The 21,652-nt window shown below is 44.4% G+C and overlaps 1 protein-coding gene across 2 annotated transcripts in view; it reads right to left on the bottom strand.

Moving 5' to 3' along the window:
* Positions 1 to 268: 268 nt before the first annotated feature.
* The window catches only part of slc52a2 (solute carrier family 52 member 2), a 31,450-nt gene continuing 10,066 nt past the window's right edge, over positions 269 to 21,652 (bottom strand). For both annotated transcript variants that reach the window (XM_069915083.1, XM_069915084.1), the window contains exons 2-5: positions 16,322 to 16,459; positions 9,624 to 10,440; positions 4,233 to 4,356; positions 269 to 1,246 (exon numbers count right to left, since the gene is read on the bottom strand). In XM_069915083.1, the coding sequence (XP_069771184.1) occupies positions 1,034 to 1,246; positions 4,233 to 4,356; positions 9,624 to 10,440; positions 16,322 to 16,459 (1,292 nt within the window). In that variant the 3' untranslated portion in view covers positions 269 to 1,033. The remainder of the gene's footprint in view (positions 1,247 to 4,232; positions 4,357 to 9,623; positions 10,441 to 16,321; positions 16,460 to 21,652) is intronic.

Genomic DNA, 21,652 nt, shown 5'->3' with positions numbered 1-21,652 from the left:
CCCAGTCTCTCCGGATCCAGTAGAGGACCCCTGTGGATTTACAAGTGAAACGTTGCTTCATTTGGAAGGAGTGTTTGGGGCCCTGAATGGTGGTGAGTCTTAAAGAAGGGTTCTGACCCAAAATGTTGAAGTTTTCTCTCACTGATGGTGCTCAACCAGCTGAGTTCCTCCAGCAGATTGTGTTGATCCAGATTCCTGCATCAGCTGTCTCCACTTTGAGATCATGTACCTATTTTAAAGAAAGCAGAGCCAAGAGGAAAAAAGGCAATTTAGAGAAATAATGTATTTATTCGTTTAAACAGGTGTTTGATGCTCCCTGCAGAGAGGGCCAAGCACGATAGCTGCTCCATGCCCCTGTAAAAGGAACCCCATTCATGAGAGTTGACTTCAAACCTCACCTTGTCTGCACAGACTTGTCCATCAAATTGAGGGGCAGTGGGTGGAGGGAGACTAGTCCTCTGTTTAAGGAATGTCACTAGGCAGAGTAAACCAGCTCAACAAGCACCACAGCCCAATGCTGTGGGGGGCGGGGGGGGGGGGGAAAACAGCAAGTTGTCACATCATATCCTTTTGTCCTCAGGACCTCACCCTGACCTCTGAATCAAGCATCACCTCCAGCATTCGGCTGATTTTATTCCAAACTCTGCCCTCACCCTCACAAGGATCGAATGCCTCCTGCGAAAGGTGAAGTTAATAGTGTGGCCCAACCGCAACCAGTGAGATTGACAATGTCCCAACCTTGATGGGTCCCTCTTCAACCAACCAAGAGCTTCGGGCGACACCACCAATGGGGTGTGGACAAACAGGCGTCCGTTAGCCAAGAGAAGAGGCACGCCAATCAAAGGCACATTTTTTGGGGGAAGGGGTTGGGGAAGACTGGGCCAAATTCAAGGAAATGTGATCAAAATCTTGTTTCTTTTTTTCTTCCATTTGTTCAGATGGTCCACAGAGGGAGGTTCCGATGCCCTTTTGCACTTCATATTGACCAGACGGAGGGCGATTTCCTCGAGAATCCAATGTGGGCGGTGCTAGCTCACTGGCTGCAGGTGTCCAAACAGGGCTGTCCTGAGGTGAAGAGGTGGTACACGCTGACCAATGGGAACATGAGCAGGGCTCCCAGCAACGAGCCCACCTGGATGGCAGCCCCGCACCACAGCAAGGCTGAGTGACCCCCTTCATGGAGAATGCTACTGATTGACACCTTGACGTAGGAGAACATGCCCGTGAACAGCATCCATGCGATCACCTGCAAAACACATCCCCAGATGGTGAGAAATCAAGCTGACGGCATCCACCACTTCAAACCCCTCCCTCAATACTTCAATCACCACCTGTTCTTTAAGATGCCATATTCCTCAATTTTACAAATATTTATCTATCCTCACTGGAATGAAGAGATTAGTACAAGGAATGTTTGTTGGCTCTTGGACTGTACTCCATGGAGTTCAGAAGAATGAAGCAGGATTTATTGTCATGAACAAGTCATGAAATTCGGTGTTTGGCAGCAGCGTCAAAGTGAAAACATTCATATTATAACCATTTTACAACGTTACTATAACAATAAAGGTGTACGAAATGTAAGGCACTGTCTTTGGTTCCTTCATCATTCAGGAATCTGATGGCAGCAGGGATGAAGCTGTCCTTGTGCCGCTGAGTGCTCGTCTTCAGGCTCCTGTTCCGTTTCCCCGACGGTAGCAGAGTAAAGAGGGCATGGCCTGGGTGGTTGGGGTCTTGGAGGATAAAGGCTGCTTTTTAAGGCACTGCCTCTTGTAGCTATCTTTGATGGAGTGAAATTTGGTCCCTGTGATGTTGCAGGCCCAGTTAACAATCCTCTGGAGTTTATTCTTGTCCTGAAAGTTGGTGCCTCCATACCAGGCAGTGATGCAACCAGACAGAATTCTCTCCACAGTAAACCTGTAGTTTACGAAAGTCTTCGGTGACATGTCAATCTTCTCAGACACCTCACAAAGTATAGCCGCTGGTGAGCCTTCTTTGTGATTGCATCAACACAGAGGCTCCAGGACAGATCCTCGGAGATGTTGACACCCAGGAATTTGAAGTTCTTGACCCTCCCCGGTACTGAGCCCTCAATGAGGACTGGATCACATTCCCCTGACTTCTTCCTGAAGTCCACAATCATCTCCTTGGTTTTGCTGACATTGAGCACAAGGTTATTGACATCACACTGTTCAACAAGCTGACCCTCACCGCCGTTTGTGATTCTGCCGACAACTGAGGTGTCACCAGCAAACTTGTTGAAAGGCCTGGACAGAGTAGATGTGGAAAAAATGGTTTTTTTTGGGTGTGTTTATAACAGAGATTGATAGGAATCTGAACAGTCAGGATATCAAAGGTTATGGGGAATGGGGATGAGTGGGCGATTGGATCAGCTCATGATGGAATGGTGGAGTGGACACAATGGGCCGAATGGCCTACTTCTTCTCCTATAATCGAATGGTCCTCACCTTAAATATGCTTAATGATCTAGCCCCCAGCATTCTCAGGGCCAGAGAATTTCAGAGATTCACTATCTATAGGTTTCTACACACAAGATTTAGACCAGCCATTCTTAATGTGGGTCACATCACATTTAAAGGGGCCCACAGACGGAAATCAAAGTATTTTGTACGTTTTTAATGTCGTCGATAGGAGACAAGTGTGAAAACCGATTTAATCCCTATCATAGATGCTGTGATAAGTAATGATTACTTAAGGTGGTCTGTGAGAGGGGGAGAAAAGGATGAGAACCACTTCTACACCCAAGCTTGAGAAAAATTATTGCCCAATTTCACAAGAAAAAGGAACAGAAGCAGGCCATTTGGCCCATCAAGTCTACTCTGCAAATCCACCCCGAGCTAAACTATTCTCACATCTAGTTCCAAGTTCTGGCCTTTTCTCCATATCCCTTGATACCCTTACTAATTAGATACCCATCAATCTCCTCAATCTGACCTCCACTGATGTATGTGGTAACAAATTCCACAAATCCATGACACTCTGGCTAAAGAAATTTCTCCTCATTTCTGTTTGAAATGGGTACCTGCTAATTCTAAGACTGTGCCCTCTTGTCCTGGATTCACCCACCAAGGGAAACATCTTATTCACATCTACTCTATCCAATCCTTTCAGCTTTCAAAATGTTTCTACAAGATCCCCTCTCATTCTTCCATACTCCAATGAATACAGTCCAAGAGCCACTAAACTTTCCTCATATGTTAGCCCCTTCATTCCAGGAATCATCCTGGTAAATCTTCTCTGCACTCTCTCCAACATTATTACTTTCCTTCAAAGATAAGGGACCCAAAACTGCACACAGTACTCCAAATGAGGTCTCACTAGTGCCCCATAGAACCTCAAGACATCTTCAATCTTACACACTAATTCATTGGCTTTCTTCAGTGCCAATCCAACCTGGTGGTTAACCTTTAGGTTATCCTACACAAAGATCCCCCAAGTCCTTTTGCACTTCTGAATTTTGTAGTTTCTCCCCATCCAAATAATAATCTGCCTGTTTATTTCCTCTTCCAAAATGTATAACCGTTCCTTTCTCAACATTGGATCTCATTGGTCATTTCTTTGCCCCCTCTCGTAAGCTGTCCTTTGGAGTTATGAAACTGTGCACATTATGTGTTATTTAGGTACAATTAAAACAGTGGTTTTCAAACATTTTCTTCCCACTCACATACCACTAAGTAATCCTTTACTAAACATAGAGGACTATTGCATAGGGATTACTTAAGGTAGTTTGTCAGTGGAAAGAAAAAAGTTTGAAAACCACTCATCTAGAGCATAGAACCTTCAGCTGACAATGTTGTGCAGACCTACATCAACCCACTCCACATTAATCTTCCTCTTCCTTCCCTCAGCCCATAACCCTCCTGCATCCATGTGGACATCTCAGTCTTTTAAATTGGCCTTTCTCAACTTTGTTTTGGCTGTGGCCCCTTCACCTGTTGAAGCAGTCAAGTTTTGGTTTCTTCTGTACTCCTCTCCTACTGGTGACTCTTTGTCTGCCTTACAGCAGACAGAAGGCAATTCCATGTAATATGACATGTTCTGTACTAAGACAGTAAAGGAATCTTGAATCAAGAGTCTCTTTTTGGGGGATATGCAGCCTCTGACCTCTTCTGGCTGGTCCTGCTGAGCTTTTGGTCAGCCGGAACAGACTGGATCAATCAGTAGGCAATTGAGAAGAGGATCTCTTGCGTTGGAGTCTCATGCACTGTACTTACCACCAAAGCAACACCCGCTGACTTCCCCAGCAGTGGAGGGCATGGACTGAAGGCTGCCAATGTCAAAATGTAGGCTCCAAACAGCATCCCCAGCAATGCCAGGACACTCAATCCAATATTCGACCTATACAAATAGAACAGATGTTGAATGCAACTAAAAAATCAGATTTGTGGGCCATTCATCCTAACATGCTAGCAATACAACCTTTCATATTTTGTTCCTTTATTAAATGGATCAATATTACTGGGGAGGCTTACATCAGGGGTGTGCAAACTATTGGAGAGGATTCTTAAAGCTAGGATCTGTGAGCATTTGGAGAAGTCCAGTCTACTCAAGGATAGTCAGCATGGCTTTGTGAAGGGAAGGTCGTGCCTCACGAGTCTAATTGAGTTTTTTGAGGAGGTAACAAAAGAAAATGATGAGGGTAGCGGGTAGATGTGGTCGACAAAGATTTTAGTAAGGCATTTGACAAGGTCCCCCAGGTGAGTCTCATTCAGAAAGTCATGAGGCATAGGATCCATGCAACTTTGGTTGTGTGGATTAAAAATGGGCTTGTAGGAAGAAAGCAGAGAGTAGGTCGGTGACTAGGGAAGGGGCCACAGGGATCTGTTCTGGGACCCCAGCTCTTTGTGATCTTTGTCAATGACTTGGATGAAGAGGCAGAAGGATGGATCAGTAAGTTTGCAGATGACATGAAGGTTGGAGGAGTTGTAGATTCAGCTGAAGGTTGTCAAAGATTATAAAAGGATGTAGATAGGATGCAGAGTTGGGCAGAAATGTGGTAGATGGAGTTCAATCCAGGTAAGTGTGAGGTGATGCATTTTGGAAGGACAAACCAGAAGGTTGAGTACAGGGTTAATGGCCAGTTACTGAAGTGTGTGGATGAACAGACGGACCTTGGGGTCCAAATCCATACGTCCCTCAAGGTCACCACACAGGTTGATGGGATAGTTCAGAAGGCCTATGGGATGCTGACCTTCATTAATAGGGGGATTGAGTTCAAGAGTAGGGAGGTCATGTTGCAACTCTACAAATTTTTGTACTGGTGAGACCTCATTTGGAGTACTGTGTGCAGTTTTGGTCACTTCATTACAGGAACAATGTGGAAGTTACAGAGAAGGTGCAGGGCAGATTGACCAGGATGTTGCCTGGATTGGAAAATAAGGCAAGGTTAGCAGAGGTGGGACTTTTTTTTCTTTGGAGTGTAGAAGGATGAGAGGAAACTTGATACAAGATGCATAGATAGAGTAGACAGCCAGCACCTGTTTCCCAGGGCTGGAATAGCAAACACCAGAGGACACGTGTACAAAGTGAAGGGAGGGGAGTCAGAATCAGAATTTATTGTCATGACAAGTCTTGAAATTCAGTGGTTGCTGCAGCATCAGAGAGAAAACATTCATATTATAATCATCTTACCAACATTACTATAATAACAAAAATCGTGCATGAAAAGTCAGTGTCCGAGGTACAATGATTATTCAGGAATCTAATGGCAGCGGGGAAGGAGCTGTCCTTGTGCCGCTGAGCGCTTAATTAAGGCTCCTGTCCCTTTTTCCTGATGGTAGCAGAGCGAAGAGGACATCAGGGGTAAGATTTTAAAAAAAACAAAGGGTTTTGGGTACCTGGAATGCCTTGGCAGGGATGGTGGTCGAGGCTGAAACATTAGGGGGATTTAAGAGAATCTTAGACCAGCACAAGGATGGAGGAAAAATAGCGGGTTACAAGGTAGGGAGGGCTTCGTACTTTTTTTTTTAAGGAATAGGACTCGGCATAACATCGAGGGCTAGGGTGGCCATTTCAAACTTACCAACAGAGAACACGCAGGATCAGCATCAGAAACTCTCTCAGAGGGGAGGGCACTGCTGTTAAACCCCCCCCCCCCCGCTTCACCACTTGTGCATGTGCGTGAGAAGAAACTTGGCCAGGCACGCCGCATTTAACAGGCAAGTGCCCTTTCAGCCCCTTAATTTATCCTCCATTTAGGGGTGTAGGCCCTACAAATGGAGGACAAATTAATGACCGAATCGAGATGGCACCAGACAGAGGACAGAAGGCTCAAAAGCTGGACTGTCCGGTCACCACATCGAGGACCAACGGGCCGGTACTGTGCTGTAGTGTTCTATTTGCCTTAACCCCACCTCTCCTTGCTCCAGTGGACAATGCACATTTCAGGAACTGAAGATCACATAAAAGTTGCTCAAAAGCTCAGGGACATTCATTTGGTAAATGGGGACAGGAACACAGGGATCAAAACAGCAAGATTATGACTAGAAATTAGCAAAATGTTTATGGAGCATGATCCTCAATTAATTAATTATAATCAGAGAAAGGCTTCAGTGCATCAGGAATGATCAATAATGCTCCACAATTTAACAGGTTTCAGGATCAAGGAGAAAATTGCTTGCAAATTTCTACAGCTGGTTGCATCACTGTCTGGAATGGAGGTGTCAATGCGCAGGGAAAAAACTACAGAGTTGTGGACTCAGCCTGTGACATCATGGGCACCAGTCTTCATTCTATTAAGGACATCTACCAGAAGCAGTGTCTAAATAAAGCAGCCTCTATCCTCAAAGACCCTCACCACTCAGGCCATGCCTTCTTTACATTGCCACCATCGAGCACAGGGGTGAGCAACCTTTCAATTCTACTTCTACTTGGTTAATTGGGTGGCATAGACTTGTGCGTCAAAATGGCCTGTTCCTTCTTTACATTTTCCATACTCTGCAAGTACTTCATTTGCTCCTTGTTGGGCTATTGTGGTTCTACGTCTCATATCACCAAAATCCCTTGAAAATCAAGGTTCCCTATGCCTGTTAATTTTGCCTTTAATCCTGGGAGGTGCATGCAAACTCAGCACCCTCAAAATCTCACTTTTGAAGGCCTTCCATTTGCCGGACACATCCTTGCTAGGAAACAGTTTATCCAAATCGACTCCTCAGAGATCCTTTCTCAATTCCACAAAATTGGCCTTTCTCCAATTCAGAACCTCAACTTGAGGACCAGACCTATCCTTATCCATAAGCAACTTGAATCTATTGACATCATGGCCACTAGACCCAAAATACTCACCTACACAGACTTCTGCCACGCCTGGTTCCCTAATAGGAGATCAAGTATTACATCCTCTCTCGTTGGTACCTCTACCTATAGATTTAGAAAACTTTCCTGTACACATTTGACAAACTCCAAGCCATCCAGCCCTTTTCCAGTGTGGGAGTCCCAGTCAATATGTGAAAGTTAAAATCTCATATTACTTCACTTTCTCTTCTTTATGCACTAATTTATTTATGTTTTTAAAAATGTAATTTAGAGCAATATTTGTACTGTGAAACTGCTGCAGAAGAATGAATTTTGTGACATGGTCACGTCAATAAACTCTGAGATGGGATCTTGATGTGGTTGCAATATTGGGGTGGAGGGAGACCAATTACAACTCTACTACATGGGAGCTGGAGATGCTAGTCTGGGCTGACTATTATTGAGCACGCCCAGTCAACAGGTCAGAATTCAGGACCAGGATGCTCCAGTGAAGTGGACAGACAAGGGTGGCAAGGCTCGAGAACCCTAGACGACAAGAGAAGTTTTAATTTAGTCAAAAAGGAAGAATGTGGAAATGTTCAGGAAATTTAAAAAAGTTAGAAAAGACCTAGAAGGAACAGAAATGAAGAATCTAAACAGGGAATCAGAAGAGCCAAAAGGGGCAATGGAATGCACTTGATAAGAACAGTAAAACCCTTACTATCCAGGTCCTATAGGGATTGGTAGATGCCATATTTTCTGGTTGCTTGAGACTTGTTCTTACAATGCCCCAACTAAAACTAATCTCTGCCTCATGATCCTCTAATAACTGGATACAGAGATGAATCCACCTGAAGTACAAGCGATTGGGGTTGGTGAACTAATGGCAAGGCATGCCAATTTTAAACTTGTACATTTTTTAAAAAAAACTATTATTTTATTCTTATTTATTTTCATTTTTATTTATTTTCCTTGGTTTTCTTTTGCCGGTTGCTTGAATTCTAGATATCAGGGGTTTTACTGTAGAATGAAGGAAATTGAGGAGCCAGACATTGGTTTAGTTGAGGTGCAGAGGGATCTACCATTTCCAGGCCTGGAGTTGTTCTCACTGAGGAAGCTCAGGTAAAAGGCACGTTTTCTTTTATGAAAGGAAGGACCGTGTCATTATAATCTGGGACTTGCCAATCTGGGGCTGCACATTCTCAATGAGCAGCCATTGGGCATTCACATGGAATGGGTCCAGTGCTGAGAGGACAAAGGACATGGAAATGGCAGCTAGCTGATGGCCTGAATGGCCATTTCAATGACTGCAGAGTGGGAATGTCATGAAGTCAGGGGATTAACCCCCCCCCCCCCCCGGAACATAGTGGACCTCAGGGAGGCAGACAACATCATGAGGGACAGAAGCAAGGGAGGTAATCATTTATGTTTTCTCAGGTAGGAAAATCTAAAACTCTAGGGCATAGAACACAAACAGGCCATTCAGCCCAGGTCAAATTATTATTCTAGTATCCCGACCACACCCTTTTTATCCATGTACCTACCATATACATGTTTGTGTATTAGTCAAGTTCTTCTGAACCAATTATACTTCTGGCTGCAGTAAGAACCTGCATCGTTCAAGGTACCCACTGCCTCCTTTTGTATTTTGGTTTGTGCTCCTTCCCCTGCCATTTCTTTTAATTCAGGCACCTGCCTGTTTCTCTCATACCTTGAGGAAGGGCTCAGGTCTGAAATGTCGGTAATATATCTTTAGCTCCAATGGGCGCTGGGAGACTGGCTGAGCTCCTCCAGCATTTCTGTGTTTTTACTACAATCACAGCATCTGCAGACTTCCGTGTTTCAATACAGATGGTGGCTCTGCCTGCCATAAAGCAGGGAAAAATCAAAGCTGTGAAAAAGAGAAGTCTGCAGATGCTGTGAATGTAGTTTTAAAAAAAAAAAAGAAATGCTGGAGTAGGTCCGCCGGTCTCACAGTACCTATAGGAGGTAAAGATATATCACCGACGTTTCAGACCTGAGCCTTTCTTCAAGGAATAAGCAAAGAACAGGAAGGCACAAGAATAAAGAGATTGAAGTCCGGCAGGGAGGAGTCCAGATCAACAAAAGGTGTTAATTGGATGTTAAGAGGAGAGCTGAAAATTATATCATGTATGTACATTTTTAATGTATTATTACTGACAATAAAAGGAACCTTGAATCATGAGAGAGGTACACGGGATGGAAAGGATATGGGCCGACACTGGGAAATGAGACTAGATAGCTTTGGATGTGTTGGGAATAAGAGGCTGTTTCGGTGCTGCAAGACTATTGACTATTGTTGAAACAACTGAATGAGAGCTTGCAGGTAAGAGGAAGTCACATGGTCTCACCTCCACAGGGCAAACATGGCAACGAAGCAAGCCAAGGGGTTGGCAAGGTTCCCGAGCACCACGGCCAGGTGGAAGGTGGTGCTCCCGTAGGGCAGGCAGGAATAGGTCTGTATGGAAGGCAGCACTCCATTGGTCAAGGCGTTGGACACGGCCAGCAGGCTGAGCAGGTAGACAGTGCTTGGAGTGCAGAATGGTGGGTTCGGTTTCTGGGTTTGCTCACACTCAGCAGAGAGCTGACAGGATTCTTCGCCTATACCTTGCTCCCGAGATCGGCTCCTCAGGGCTGTCTGCCAATTCAGGGTAGCAAAGGAGGCCAAGGAGACAAGCATTAAGACTGCCTGAAGCCAGAAGAAAATGGTGGCCGAGAAGTTCTCCTCCCAGTAGTGTGGCTGGATAGTGTGTGAGCCGTTGGCATCCGTAATGTTGCGGCATTCCAGCTGGCCAACGCCCTGCACTAGGGCGACCAGGCAAGGCACCAGGGCGCTGAAACCCTGGCCCACAAAGAAGGACCTGATGAATTTGGAAGGGAGGTGGAACATGAAAGGCAGGAAGGTGACGTTGGAGGTGCAGCAGACAGCGGCCAGGATGAAGGTCAAGGTCAGGTAGGCCACGCTGCGCTGCGCCCCGCCAATCAACACGGTCCTATCCCACCAGAGGGCCAGGGCCACCGAGGAGACCACGCCCAAACTCTGGATGGAGTAGATGATCCACCGCTCATTCAGCAGGCCTGGGGAACACCGGTGGGCTAGGGTGACGAAGAGCGGACCGACGTTCGACAGAGCAATCAGCACGGTCAGGTACGCTGGCAAGCTCCACCCTAGGGAAGAGGCAGAAACAGTGAAGCATTACAGTTGGAAACCAAGTCTATTCCCTGGACTCACAGCTGACCTGTGAAGATGGGGTAGCACCCTGGGAGCCAAGAGATTTTACAGCACAGAAACAGGACCTGCAGCCCAACTCATCCATGCTGATCATGTGTCAGAGTTAGTCCCATTTGCCTATGTTTGGCCCATATCCCTCTGAAGCTTTCCTGTTCGGTATTTGTCAAAATGTCTTATCTTATAATTGAACCTTCCCCTATCACTGTTCCCTGGTGCATAAAAGAGTGAGGGGAGATTTGATAGAAGTATTTAAAATTTTGATAGAGGCAGAGTAAAATGTAGATAGGCTTTTTCCTACTGAGGGTAGGTGAGATACAAACTAGAGGATTAAAGGTGGAAGGGGAAATGTTTAGGGGTCTTCTTCACACAGAGAGTGGTGGGAGTGTGCAACGAGCTGCCAGCTGAAGTGGTGAATGGGGGCTCAATTTTAACATTTAAGAAAAATTTGGACAGGTACATGGATTAGAGGGGTATGGACTGGATGCAAGTCAATGGAACAAGGCAGAAAAATAGCTGGGCAAAGACTAGATGGGCCACAGAGGCTGTTTCTGCGCTGTAGTGTTCTATTGTTCCGCCCCCACCTTCTGAAGAAAATTTCCCCTATTTCCGTCTTCTTATCAAAACCCATGTCCACTAGTTCATGGAACTCAAATCTACAGCAAAGTGGAGGCCCTTCAGCCCACAGTTATGTGCTGACCTAATAACAGCTACCTGGAATTTCCGTACTGCATAACCCTCCATTTTTCTCAGTTCCATGCACCAATCTCTCTTCTTTGGCTTGGCTTCGCGGACGAAGATTTATGGAGAGGTAGGTCCACGTCTGCTGCAGGCTTGTTGGTGACTGACAAGTCCGACGCGGGACAGGCAGGCACGGTTGCAGCGGTTGCAAGGGAAAATTGGTGGGTTGGGGTTGGGTTTTGGGTTTTTCCTCCTTTTGTCTTTTGTCAGTGAGGTGGGCTCTGCGGTCTTCTTCAAAGGAGGTTGCTGCCCGCCAAACTGTGAGGCGCCAAGATGCACGGTTGGAGGCGAGATCAGCCCACTGGCGGTGGTCGATGAGATTTCTTTAAGCAGTCCTTGTAGCTCTTTGGTGCATGTCTGTCTCGGTGACCAGTGGCGAGCTCGCCCTAGAACACGATCTTGGGAAGGTGATGGTCCTCCATTCTGGAGACCAATCTAAAACTGCTAAAAGATCCATTTTTCCTGCCAGCAGAACATTTCACGCACCCACCACTCTCTGTGTGAAGAACCTGCCTCTTACATCCCCTCTGAACCCACTCCCAAGCACCTTAAAACTCTGCCCCCCTCGTGTTAGTCATTTTAACCCTGGGAAAATAGTCTGAGTATCCACATGATCCTCACCATCTTGTACACCTCCATCACGCCACCACCCATCATCCTCCATCACTCCAAGTTCACTCCACCTATTCTTATCAAATGCTCTCTCCAATCCAGGCAGCGTCCTTGTAAATCTGCTCTACATCCTCTCTGTAGCATCTCATCGTTCCTGTAATGAGGTGACCAGAGTGGAACAGAATATTCCAAGCATAGTTTGACTCCCTTCCCCTGGAGGGGGAGCTGAGATCAATCACCTTATCCATCCATCGGGATCTTAACTGTTGGTAGCTAAGGGAGCCAGTGGATTTGTACTGGATGCCTATGGATCGTTTGTTTCAATTCAGGGGAGGGGAGAGGTGTCAAAAACTGTAGACAAGTTTAGGGGCAAGATGGAAGTTGGATAATGATATTGTCATGGGCACAAGAGGGCAGCATCAATGCAGTTGTCAAGGTAGCATAGGGGAGGGTTACTGAGTATAACTGGGAAAGGGACAACTGTACATACCCAAAGTAAAAGGCTAATGCATCTGGCCCCATACATGTGCTCATAGCTATATAGAGATGGAAGGAAAATCCCTGGTATCCAGAATTCAAGCAACCGAAAACCAAAGCAACCAGCAAAAAAAGGAAATAAATAAATTTTAAAAATTAAAATACTGGTAAATAAAAAATATTGTAAAAGTTAATGTTCTCCGAAGCAACCCACAACCTCTTGGTGACAATGGGAGCTAGCGGAGAGCCCTGGTCGTGTCCTGCCCAACAGCAGCTGTTTGAATAAAATGGCAGCGCCCAGGTTGAAGAGCCAGCCGGGGTAGCTCACCACTGGGGCAACTGTCCCAAAGGATCTCCTTATCCCTGCCTCATAAGTCTTAATTTTTGTTTGTGTTAAGTATATTAGTAAGACTTTATTTGTAAACTTGGGGAAGGGAGAACTAATTACAACAGCGGCACGGCTGCCACAGTTATAATCATAACAATTACAGCACAGTTTGGTCCTTTGAGTCCATGCCAAACACCTTCTCCCTCCTAGAACACATGACCTACACCCCATAACCCGCTCATCCATATACCTATCAAACTCTTCCTTAAATATTAAAATTGAGCCCGCATCTACCATTTTGGCCAGAAGCTCATTCCACATTCCCACCACCCTCTGAGTGAAGAAATTCCCCCTCATGTTTCCTCTAAACTTTCCCCCTTCAATCACAATCCATATCCTCTTGTTTGAATTTCCCCCACTCTCATTGGAAAAAGCCTATCCACATTGACTCCATCTGTTCCCCTCAGAATTTTCAATACCTCTATCAAATTACCCCTCAATCTTCTACGCTCCAGGGAATAAAGTCCCAGCCTGTTCAACCTTTCCCTGTAACTCAAACCCTGAAACCCAGGCAACATTCTGTAAATCTCCTCTGCATTCTCTCTATTCTGTTTATATCCTTCCTCTAATTCAGCGACCAAAACTGCACACAATGTTCCAAATTTGGCCTCACCAATGCCTTATACAACTTCAACATGACATCCCAACTCCTGTATTCAATACTCTGATTTATGAAGGCCAACATACCTTGAAAGCTTTCTTCACCAACATATAACTCAACTTTCAGGGAATTATGTACCAGAATTCCTAAATCCCTTTGTCCTACTCCACTCCTCAATTGTCGGCCATTTAACGTGTATGACCTTCGTTGTGCTTAGTCCTATCAAAATGCAGCCCCTCGCATTTATCAGTATTAAACTCCATCTGCCATCTTGCAGCCCATTCTTCTAACCAGCCTGTATCCCACTGCAAGTTTTGAAAACCTTATTCACAGTCCACCACACCACCTATCATCTGAATACTTACTAATCCAATTTACCACACTGTCAAATACATTAATGACCTGAATGATAAACAACAATAGACCCAGTACCGATCCATGAGGCACTCCACTAGTCTCTGAAGATTTACAACTTGACAAACAATTTTCCACCACTACACTCTGGCATCTCCCATCCAACCATTGTTGAATCCATTTCACTACTTCAACATTAATATTAATGCTTGAACATTCCTAACCTCTTACGCGGAACTTTGTCAAAGGCCTTACTAAAGTCAACATTCACAATCTTCCCTTTGTCAACCCTCTTCGTAACCTCCTTGAAAAATTCATTACGTTTTGTTAAATATGATCTACCATGCACAAAACCATGTTGACTACTCCTAATCAGTCCCTGATTATCCAAATAATTGTATATTCCATCCCTAAGAACACTCTCCATTAATTTACCCACCACCGATGTCAGACTCACAGACCTGTAATTATCGGTTTTCTTTCAGAGCCACAAAAAAAACAGTGGAACAACATGAGCTACCCTCCAATCCTCTGTCACCTCCCCCGTGAAATTTTAAATATTTCTACACTAACCTCCCTCAAGGTCCTAGGGAATATCTTGTCAGGACAGGAGATTTAGCCACCTTTTATTCTCCTTAAAGTACCCAGAACCAACTCCTCATTAATCTGTATATTTTCCATGACCTCACTACTAGTATTCCTTTCTTCACCTTACTCAATATTCCTTTCCTTAGTGAATACTGAAAAAAATCATTTAACTTCTGACTCCCCACACAGCTCCTCAAGGAGCCCAATTTTATCCGTCACTATTCTTTTACTTTTAATGTAATTTTAGGAACCCTTAGGATTTATTTTTAGCTTGCTTGCCAAAGCAGCCTCTATCTCCTTTTCGCCTTTCTAATTTCTTTAACAATTTTTGCACTCTCTATATTCCTCAAGCACATTATTTATTCCCTGCTGTCTAAAACTATCGTACATGTCCCTCTTCCTCTGAGCCAAATTCCCAATATCCCTTGTAAACCAAGGCACACTATATTTTATAATTTTCCTTTAACCCTCACACTGAACTCAAAATTTCTCCTTTGAATATCCTCCATTTATCTGTTGCATTCTTCCCAGAAATTAAATTATCCCAATCCCACTCTCTAAATCCTTTCGCATCTCCTGGAAATGAGCCTTGTTCCAATCAAGAATCTCAACCTTAGGCCCAGCCCTATCCTTCTCTATAATTAATCTAAAACCAATAGTATTATGATCATTAGACCCAAAGTGTTCCCAACACAAACCTTGGTCACTTGACCTATCTCATTCCCTAATTGAAGATCCAATACTGCCCTCTCTTGTCGGTTCTTCTATATAGAAAGTTTAGAAAACTTTACTGAACACATTTGACAAACTCCAACTCATCCAGAATTTACATTTTGCAGTCTTTTGGTTTTTAAAAAAAAAAAGTTGTTTATTATTAATGCTGATGTATTTGTTAGGCATTTTAAAAGTGAGCCTCAGTCAACTGGAAAATTCACATATCCAGCATCCACGATCTCCATAGATGCCTGATACCAGGGATTTTACGACATTTAAAAATTTTAAGGAGCGAAGGCCCCTGATTTCGTCCCTTCAAAACATCCACACAGGTCACAGGGAGAACATCCGTTACAGACAGTGACAGATTTGAATGTGGGTCACAGGTATGCTAACAGAGTTGCATTAACTGCATTAAGGGCAAGAACTTTGCAACAAGTGGAGGAGAGGGCTGGTTGATGGGGACTGAATGGCTCTGCCCTGAAGAGCCCCTTGGCCTTCCTGATGGTGAAAGGATGTGTACAGGGAGGGGTGATGCATTGGAGCCAGAGAACTGGAGTACTTCAGAGCTGGAGAGCGCTGGTGTTGCACCGACCAGATATAGGTTGGAAGGGAATGGACAAGAGCAGAGAAGATAATGCTGATGTACAAGGAGACTTACTCAATGGGGCAGGAGCAGGGAGAAACAATGAAAAACAAACAGAAAGAAAGGGACGAACCAGATTTTCCAATCATTGTGGTTTAAGTGACATGGTGGATCACAGAAAAGACCGCACAGTTAGCCTAGCGGTTAGCGCATGTTGGGGTTCGAGTCAACCGCTGTCTGTAAGAAGTTTGTACATTCTCCCTGCGTCGGCATGGATTTCTTCCGGGTCCTCCTATTCCCCCCCCACCCTTCAAAACGTAATTCAATTGGGTGTGACTGGGCAGCATGGGCTCGAGGGCCTGATACTGTTCTGTAATTTAAAGTACAGAGCAACTAGCCTTGGTAATCCAGGGCAAACAGCCAACACCTTTTCCCCAGGGCAAGAGTAGTAAATACCAGAGGACATCTGTACAAGGTGCAGGGAGGAAAGTTTAGGCAAGGTATTAGGGGCAAGATTTAAAAAAAAACAGTAGCGTGGCCTGAAAAAGTGTTGCCAGGCACAAGAGTGGAGGCTGGTGCAATAGGGACATTCAAAAGACTCTTAGAAAGGCATAGGGATGAAAGAAAAATAGGAGGTTATGAGGAGGGGAAGGTTTAGTTTGTTGAGTTTATATAGGTCAGCAATGTGGGCCGAAGGGCCTGTACTGCGCTGGAATGTTCTGTAACAGCATCGGGAACGACATTATCCCTGACACTCACCTTCAGGCAGGCTCTTTGTGACCACTGGAAGCTCCACCCACAGGGAATTCACTGAAAGCCACGACCCCATCCCAAACAGGACCACCAGCAGGTGGGTGAAGAACACACCCCTCATGGTCGTATTGTCCATCCTGCGATCTGGGAAGAGAAAGAACCCTGCAAGCTCACAATCAAAACTTCCCTCTGCAGCGGTGGGGGGCTCAAGGTCGTTCTGAACACTGGTCCAAACTTAAAGGTTAGAACAATAAAACACTACACCATAGATACAGGCCCTTTGGCCCATCTCGTCTGTGCAGATTATTCTGCCTCATCCGGCATGGTTAGTGCAATGGGTAGCAAAGCACCAGTGATCGGGACCGGGGTTAGAATCCAGTGCTGTCTGTAAGGAGTTTGTATGTTCTCTCATGCCTGCATGAATTTCCCCAGGGTCTCCAGTTTCCTCCCACCCTCCAAAATGCCCAGGGTTGTAGGTCAATTGGGCAGGACGGGCTTGTGGGCCGACAGGGTCTGTTACCATGCTGTATGTCTAAATTTAAATTTTAAAATCCTATCCACCTGCACCAGAACTATATTTGGGGTGGCACAGTTGGCATAGCTGTTTCTGCAATGTCTTTACAAGGCAGGCAATTAGGACCGAGGTTCGAATCCCTGGCTGTCCATAAAGAGTTTGTATGGTCTCCCCGTGTCTGCGCGGGTTTTCCCCGGGGGCTTCGGTTCTCCCCCCTTCACCCTGTTCAAAATGTACCAGGGGTTACAGGTTCATTGGGTGTAAATTGGGCGGCACGGATTTGTGGGCCAAAATGGCCCGTGAACATGCTGAATATCTAAATCTAAAGATTTATATCCCTCCTATCCATGTACTTATCCAAATTTTTTTAAAAATGTCGAAATCAAACTCATCCACCACTCCAGCTGGCAGGTCGTTCCACCCTTACCACTCCCTGCTTGGTTCCCGCTACTGTCCCCTTTAAACATTTCACCTTGTCCTCCAGCTCTTGTCTCACCGACCAGAGTGAAAAAAGCCTGCATGCATTTTCTTTATCCATAACCCTTCATAATTTGCATACCTCTGTCAAATCTCCTTATTCTCTAACACTCCCCAGGGAATAAAGTCCTAACTGGTTTAACCTTTCCCTGCAACTCAGCTCCTCAAGTCCCAGCAATATCTTATTTGATATTTTCAAAACAACTACCTAAAGAACGTCTCCAGAATGAAGGACCATCGCCTTCCCAAGATCGTGTTATATGGCGAGCTCTCCACTGGCCACCGTGACAGAGGTGCACCAAAGAAAAGGTACAAGGACTGCCTAAAGAAATCTCTTGGTGCCTGCCCCATTGACCACCGCCAGTGGGCTGATATCGCCTCAAACCGTGCATCTTGGCGCCTCACAGTTCGGCGGGCAGCAACCTCCTTTGAAGAAGACCGCAGAGCCCACCTCACTGACAAAAGGCAAAGGAGGAAAAACCCAACACCCAACCCCAACCAACCAATTTTCCCTTGCAACCGCTGCAATCGTGTCTGCCTGTCCCGCATCGGACTTGTCAGCCACAAACGAGCCTGCAGCTGACGTGGACTTTTTACCCCCTCCATAAATCTTCGTCCGCGAAGCCAAGCCAAAGACCTAAAGAACATGAACTAAATGTTCAAAACGCACAAAAGTGCTGGAGAATCTCAGCAGGTTAAGCAGTGGCCATTGGAGGCACGATAAGGGGCTTTGCCCTTCGTCAAGATGCTTTACTACAATCACTGTGGCTGTCGACTTTGTTTCACAAATAAATGCACTACCCTCTTGTGGGAGAAAGCTGCACAACACCCACCTGGAGGCCTCTTCTTGGGACCCACTCTATGTCCAGTCTGAAGAAACAAATCTGCGGCAGGAATTCAGCAGGTCGAGCAGCGTCAGTGGGAGAAAAAACGGTCAACGCTGTGGGATGGAACCCTTCATCAAGGAAGGTCTGAGCTGAAACGTTGACCATTCTTTCTCCCACTGACGCTGCACGACTTGCTGAGTTACTCCAGCAGATTGTGATTTCCTCCAGATTCCAACACCTTTTTTTAAAATTTAGACAGACAGCACAGAAACAGGTTATTTCATCCCACGTGTCCATAGCCGGCCAATTTACATCCAATTAACCTACAACCCCCCCCAACACGTTTCAAACGTTGGGAGGAAAACAGAGCCCCCAGGAAAAACCAACAGACAGCGCGGAATTCGAACCCTAGTCTCGTTTGCTAATGCTGTAAAGGTGTTGCGTTAACCGCTACGCTAACCGTGCCGCCTCCCTCTGGTCTCTCTCTGTGCAGTGTCCCTTTATTACAAGCTGTCAAGTGAGACAAGTGACCCATTAATGCCTGGAGGCAACTGTCCATTAACCAACCGCCACCCCTCCATTTCATGATTGAGGTAATATACTAATCAACTATTTACAGGTTCTCTTCTTCCCTCTGGGCAGATGGAAGTGAATGTCCAAGTTTGCATCATCCAGTTACAGCTTTTATGATGCAACAGCTTCCACTATTGCTCAATATCTCCTCAGAAACTTGGCATACATTTTAAACACACATTGGCACATCCTCAGCAGATGGGTGAAGAAAGTACTCCTCATAGCGGGCATGGTTAACCTGCGACCTGGGAAGAGGAGCATCCCTCAAGCATGTGATCAAGGGGAGGAGTCATGTGATGGAGTAGTGGCCGGACGGTGAACTCCAGCCCTCTCCAGAAAAGTTGGAAAAAACAAAGGAAAACACAAAGGCACAGAAATAAAAATCAAAGTAAAGTGAATATAAAGGTGAAAAGAAGATGGCGACGAAAAAAGAAAAGTCGAAACCAACGGTAAGAAGAGAGGAAGAGAAGACAACGGAAGATGAAGGAGAAGGCCTTACCTGTTCGAAGAGGCCCGCGGTGGAGAGAGAAACCCGCTCCCTCAGGTCGGTAGAAAGTGGACTACAAAAATGGCTCGCTGAGCCGAGTAAAAGTGCGCAACCGTGCATGCAAAAAAACACACCGACGGGAGGGGGGACCAGCTGGGGAGTCGATCTCCACAGCCGGCAACGACAGCTGCAGAACACCTGCAGCAAGAAGAGACCACAGAAGACAATGGAAACAAGAAAGAAGAGGAGGAAAGGGCAGCAAAGAAACAACAGATGGCCAACCTAGAGGAAGAAGAAGAGGAAGAATACAGTGAAATAGATAAAGGGAAAGGCAAGGTAAAGGATATACTTGCTCTTATTAGAGGATACATGGAGTCATTTAAAGAATGGCAAACACAGGAATTCAATGATTTAAGAAGAAGAATAAACAATACAGAAGAGAAAATGAATAAAATAGATATGACCTTAACAGAAATGGGAAAGAAAATGGACAAGATGGAAGAGCGGGCAGTAGCAGTAGAAATGGAGGTAGAAGACTTAAAAAAGAAATTGGAGAAATCTAATAAAAAAGTTAGAGACACAAAAACTGTTAGCTCAGAAAATAGATATAATGGAACATTATAACAGAAGAAATAACATAAAGATAGTGGGCCTTAAGGAAGATGAAGAAGGCAAGAATATGAGAGAGTTTATAAAAGATTGGATCCCTAGGATCCTAGGATGTCCAGAACTACAGCAAGAAATGGAAATAGAAAGGGCACATAGAGCATTGGCCTTTAAACCACAACCACAACAAAAACCAAGATCTATTTTAGTAAAATTCCTAAGATATACTACAAGAGAAAAGGTACTGGAGAAGGCAATGGAAAAAGTAAGAGAGGGCAACAAGCCACTGGAGTACAAAGGGCAAAAAATCTTCATTTATCCAGATATAAGTTTTGAACTCCTAAAGAAGAGAAAGGAGTTCAATACAGCAAAGGCGATTTTATGGAAGAAAGGGTATAAATTTATACTAAAGCATCCAGCGGTATTGAAAATATTTATTCCAGGACAACAAAACAGACTATTCTCGGATCCAGAGGAAGCACGAAAATTTGCAGAACAATTACAAAAATAGACTGAGAGATGAAGACGTGTAACGAGAGTACAAAAGACTGCGAACTAAAAAGACATAAGTTTTGAACTCCTGAAGAAGAGGAAGGAGTTCAAAACATCGAAAACGATCTTATGGAAAAAAACTATTCTTGGATCCAGAGGAAGCAAGGAAATTTGCAGAACAACTACAAAACAAACAGAGAGATGAAGACATGTAATAAGAGTAAAAATGACCACAATTTATATGTATGTGGGTAAAGAGGTATATGTGTGTATATGTATAATGTGCATACATGAATGTATCCATATTTAGAGGAAAACATAGATAGTATAGACAAGAATTAATAAGGGAAGGAAAAGGAATAGAGGGAATAAGGAGGGAATTAAAAGAGTGACCTTTGTCACATATGAAAAGTGAAATCTTTTCTGGGGGGGCTGGGTGGGGGGGTGTTACGGTCACTGCAAAATCAGCTGACGCTTGCGAGTGAATTCGCAAATCCAAATGGAGAGGGGAGATGTGGTTGTCCGACAAGGGATAAAGGACAACTCAGAAGGGGAAGGGGGGATTGGGGCTAAAGAAGTTTTAAATAGGAGAATAAGGAAAATGTTTGATGTTTTAGGAATGTTGTCTTATAAAGGATTCAAAACAAGAAAACAGAAATGGATAAGAAGGAAAGGTAATGATGGAGAAACGGAAAGGGAAGATAAACAAAGTATAAAATGGCTACATTGAACTATATGACTTTAAATATTAATGGAATACATAACCAAATTAAAAGGAAGAAACTGCTAAATTTACTGAAAAAAGAAAAAATTGATATAGCATTTGTGCAAGAAACACATTTAACTGAATTGGAGCATAAGAAATTAAAGAGAGATTGGGTAGGACATGTAACAGCAGCATCATATAATTCAAAAGCTAGAGGAGTAACTATATTAATCAGTAAAAATGTACCAATTAAAATAGAAGAGGAAATAATAGATCCAGCAGGGAGATATGTAATGATAAAATGTCAGATATATTCGGAGTTTTGGAATCTACTCAATGTATATTCACCTAACGAAGAAGATCAAAAGTTTATGCAAGATATCTTTTTGAAGATAGCAGATACGCAAGGGAACATATTAATAGGAGGGGATTTCAACCTGAATTTGGATTCAAATATGGACAAAACTGGGAAAAAAATTAACAGAAAGAACAAAGTAACCAAATTTATAATTAAATCGATGGAAGAAATGCAACTTTTGGATATATGGAGGAAACAACACCCAAAGGAAAAGGAATATTCATATTACTCGGCTAGACATAAAACATACTCAAGAATAGACCTATTTTTGTTATCAGCTCGTATGTAAGATAGAGT

Source organism: Narcine bancroftii, chromosome 1, assembly GCF_036971445.1.
Source record: "Narcine bancroftii isolate sNarBan1 chromosome 1, sNarBan1.hap1, whole genome shotgun sequence".
In the NCBI taxonomy this organism is placed as follows: Eukaryota; Metazoa; Chordata; class Chondrichthyes; order Torpediniformes; family Narcinidae; genus Narcine; species Narcine bancroftii.
Note: the sequence above shows the minus strand (reverse complement) of the source record. Positions and strands in the feature narration are given on the sequence as shown.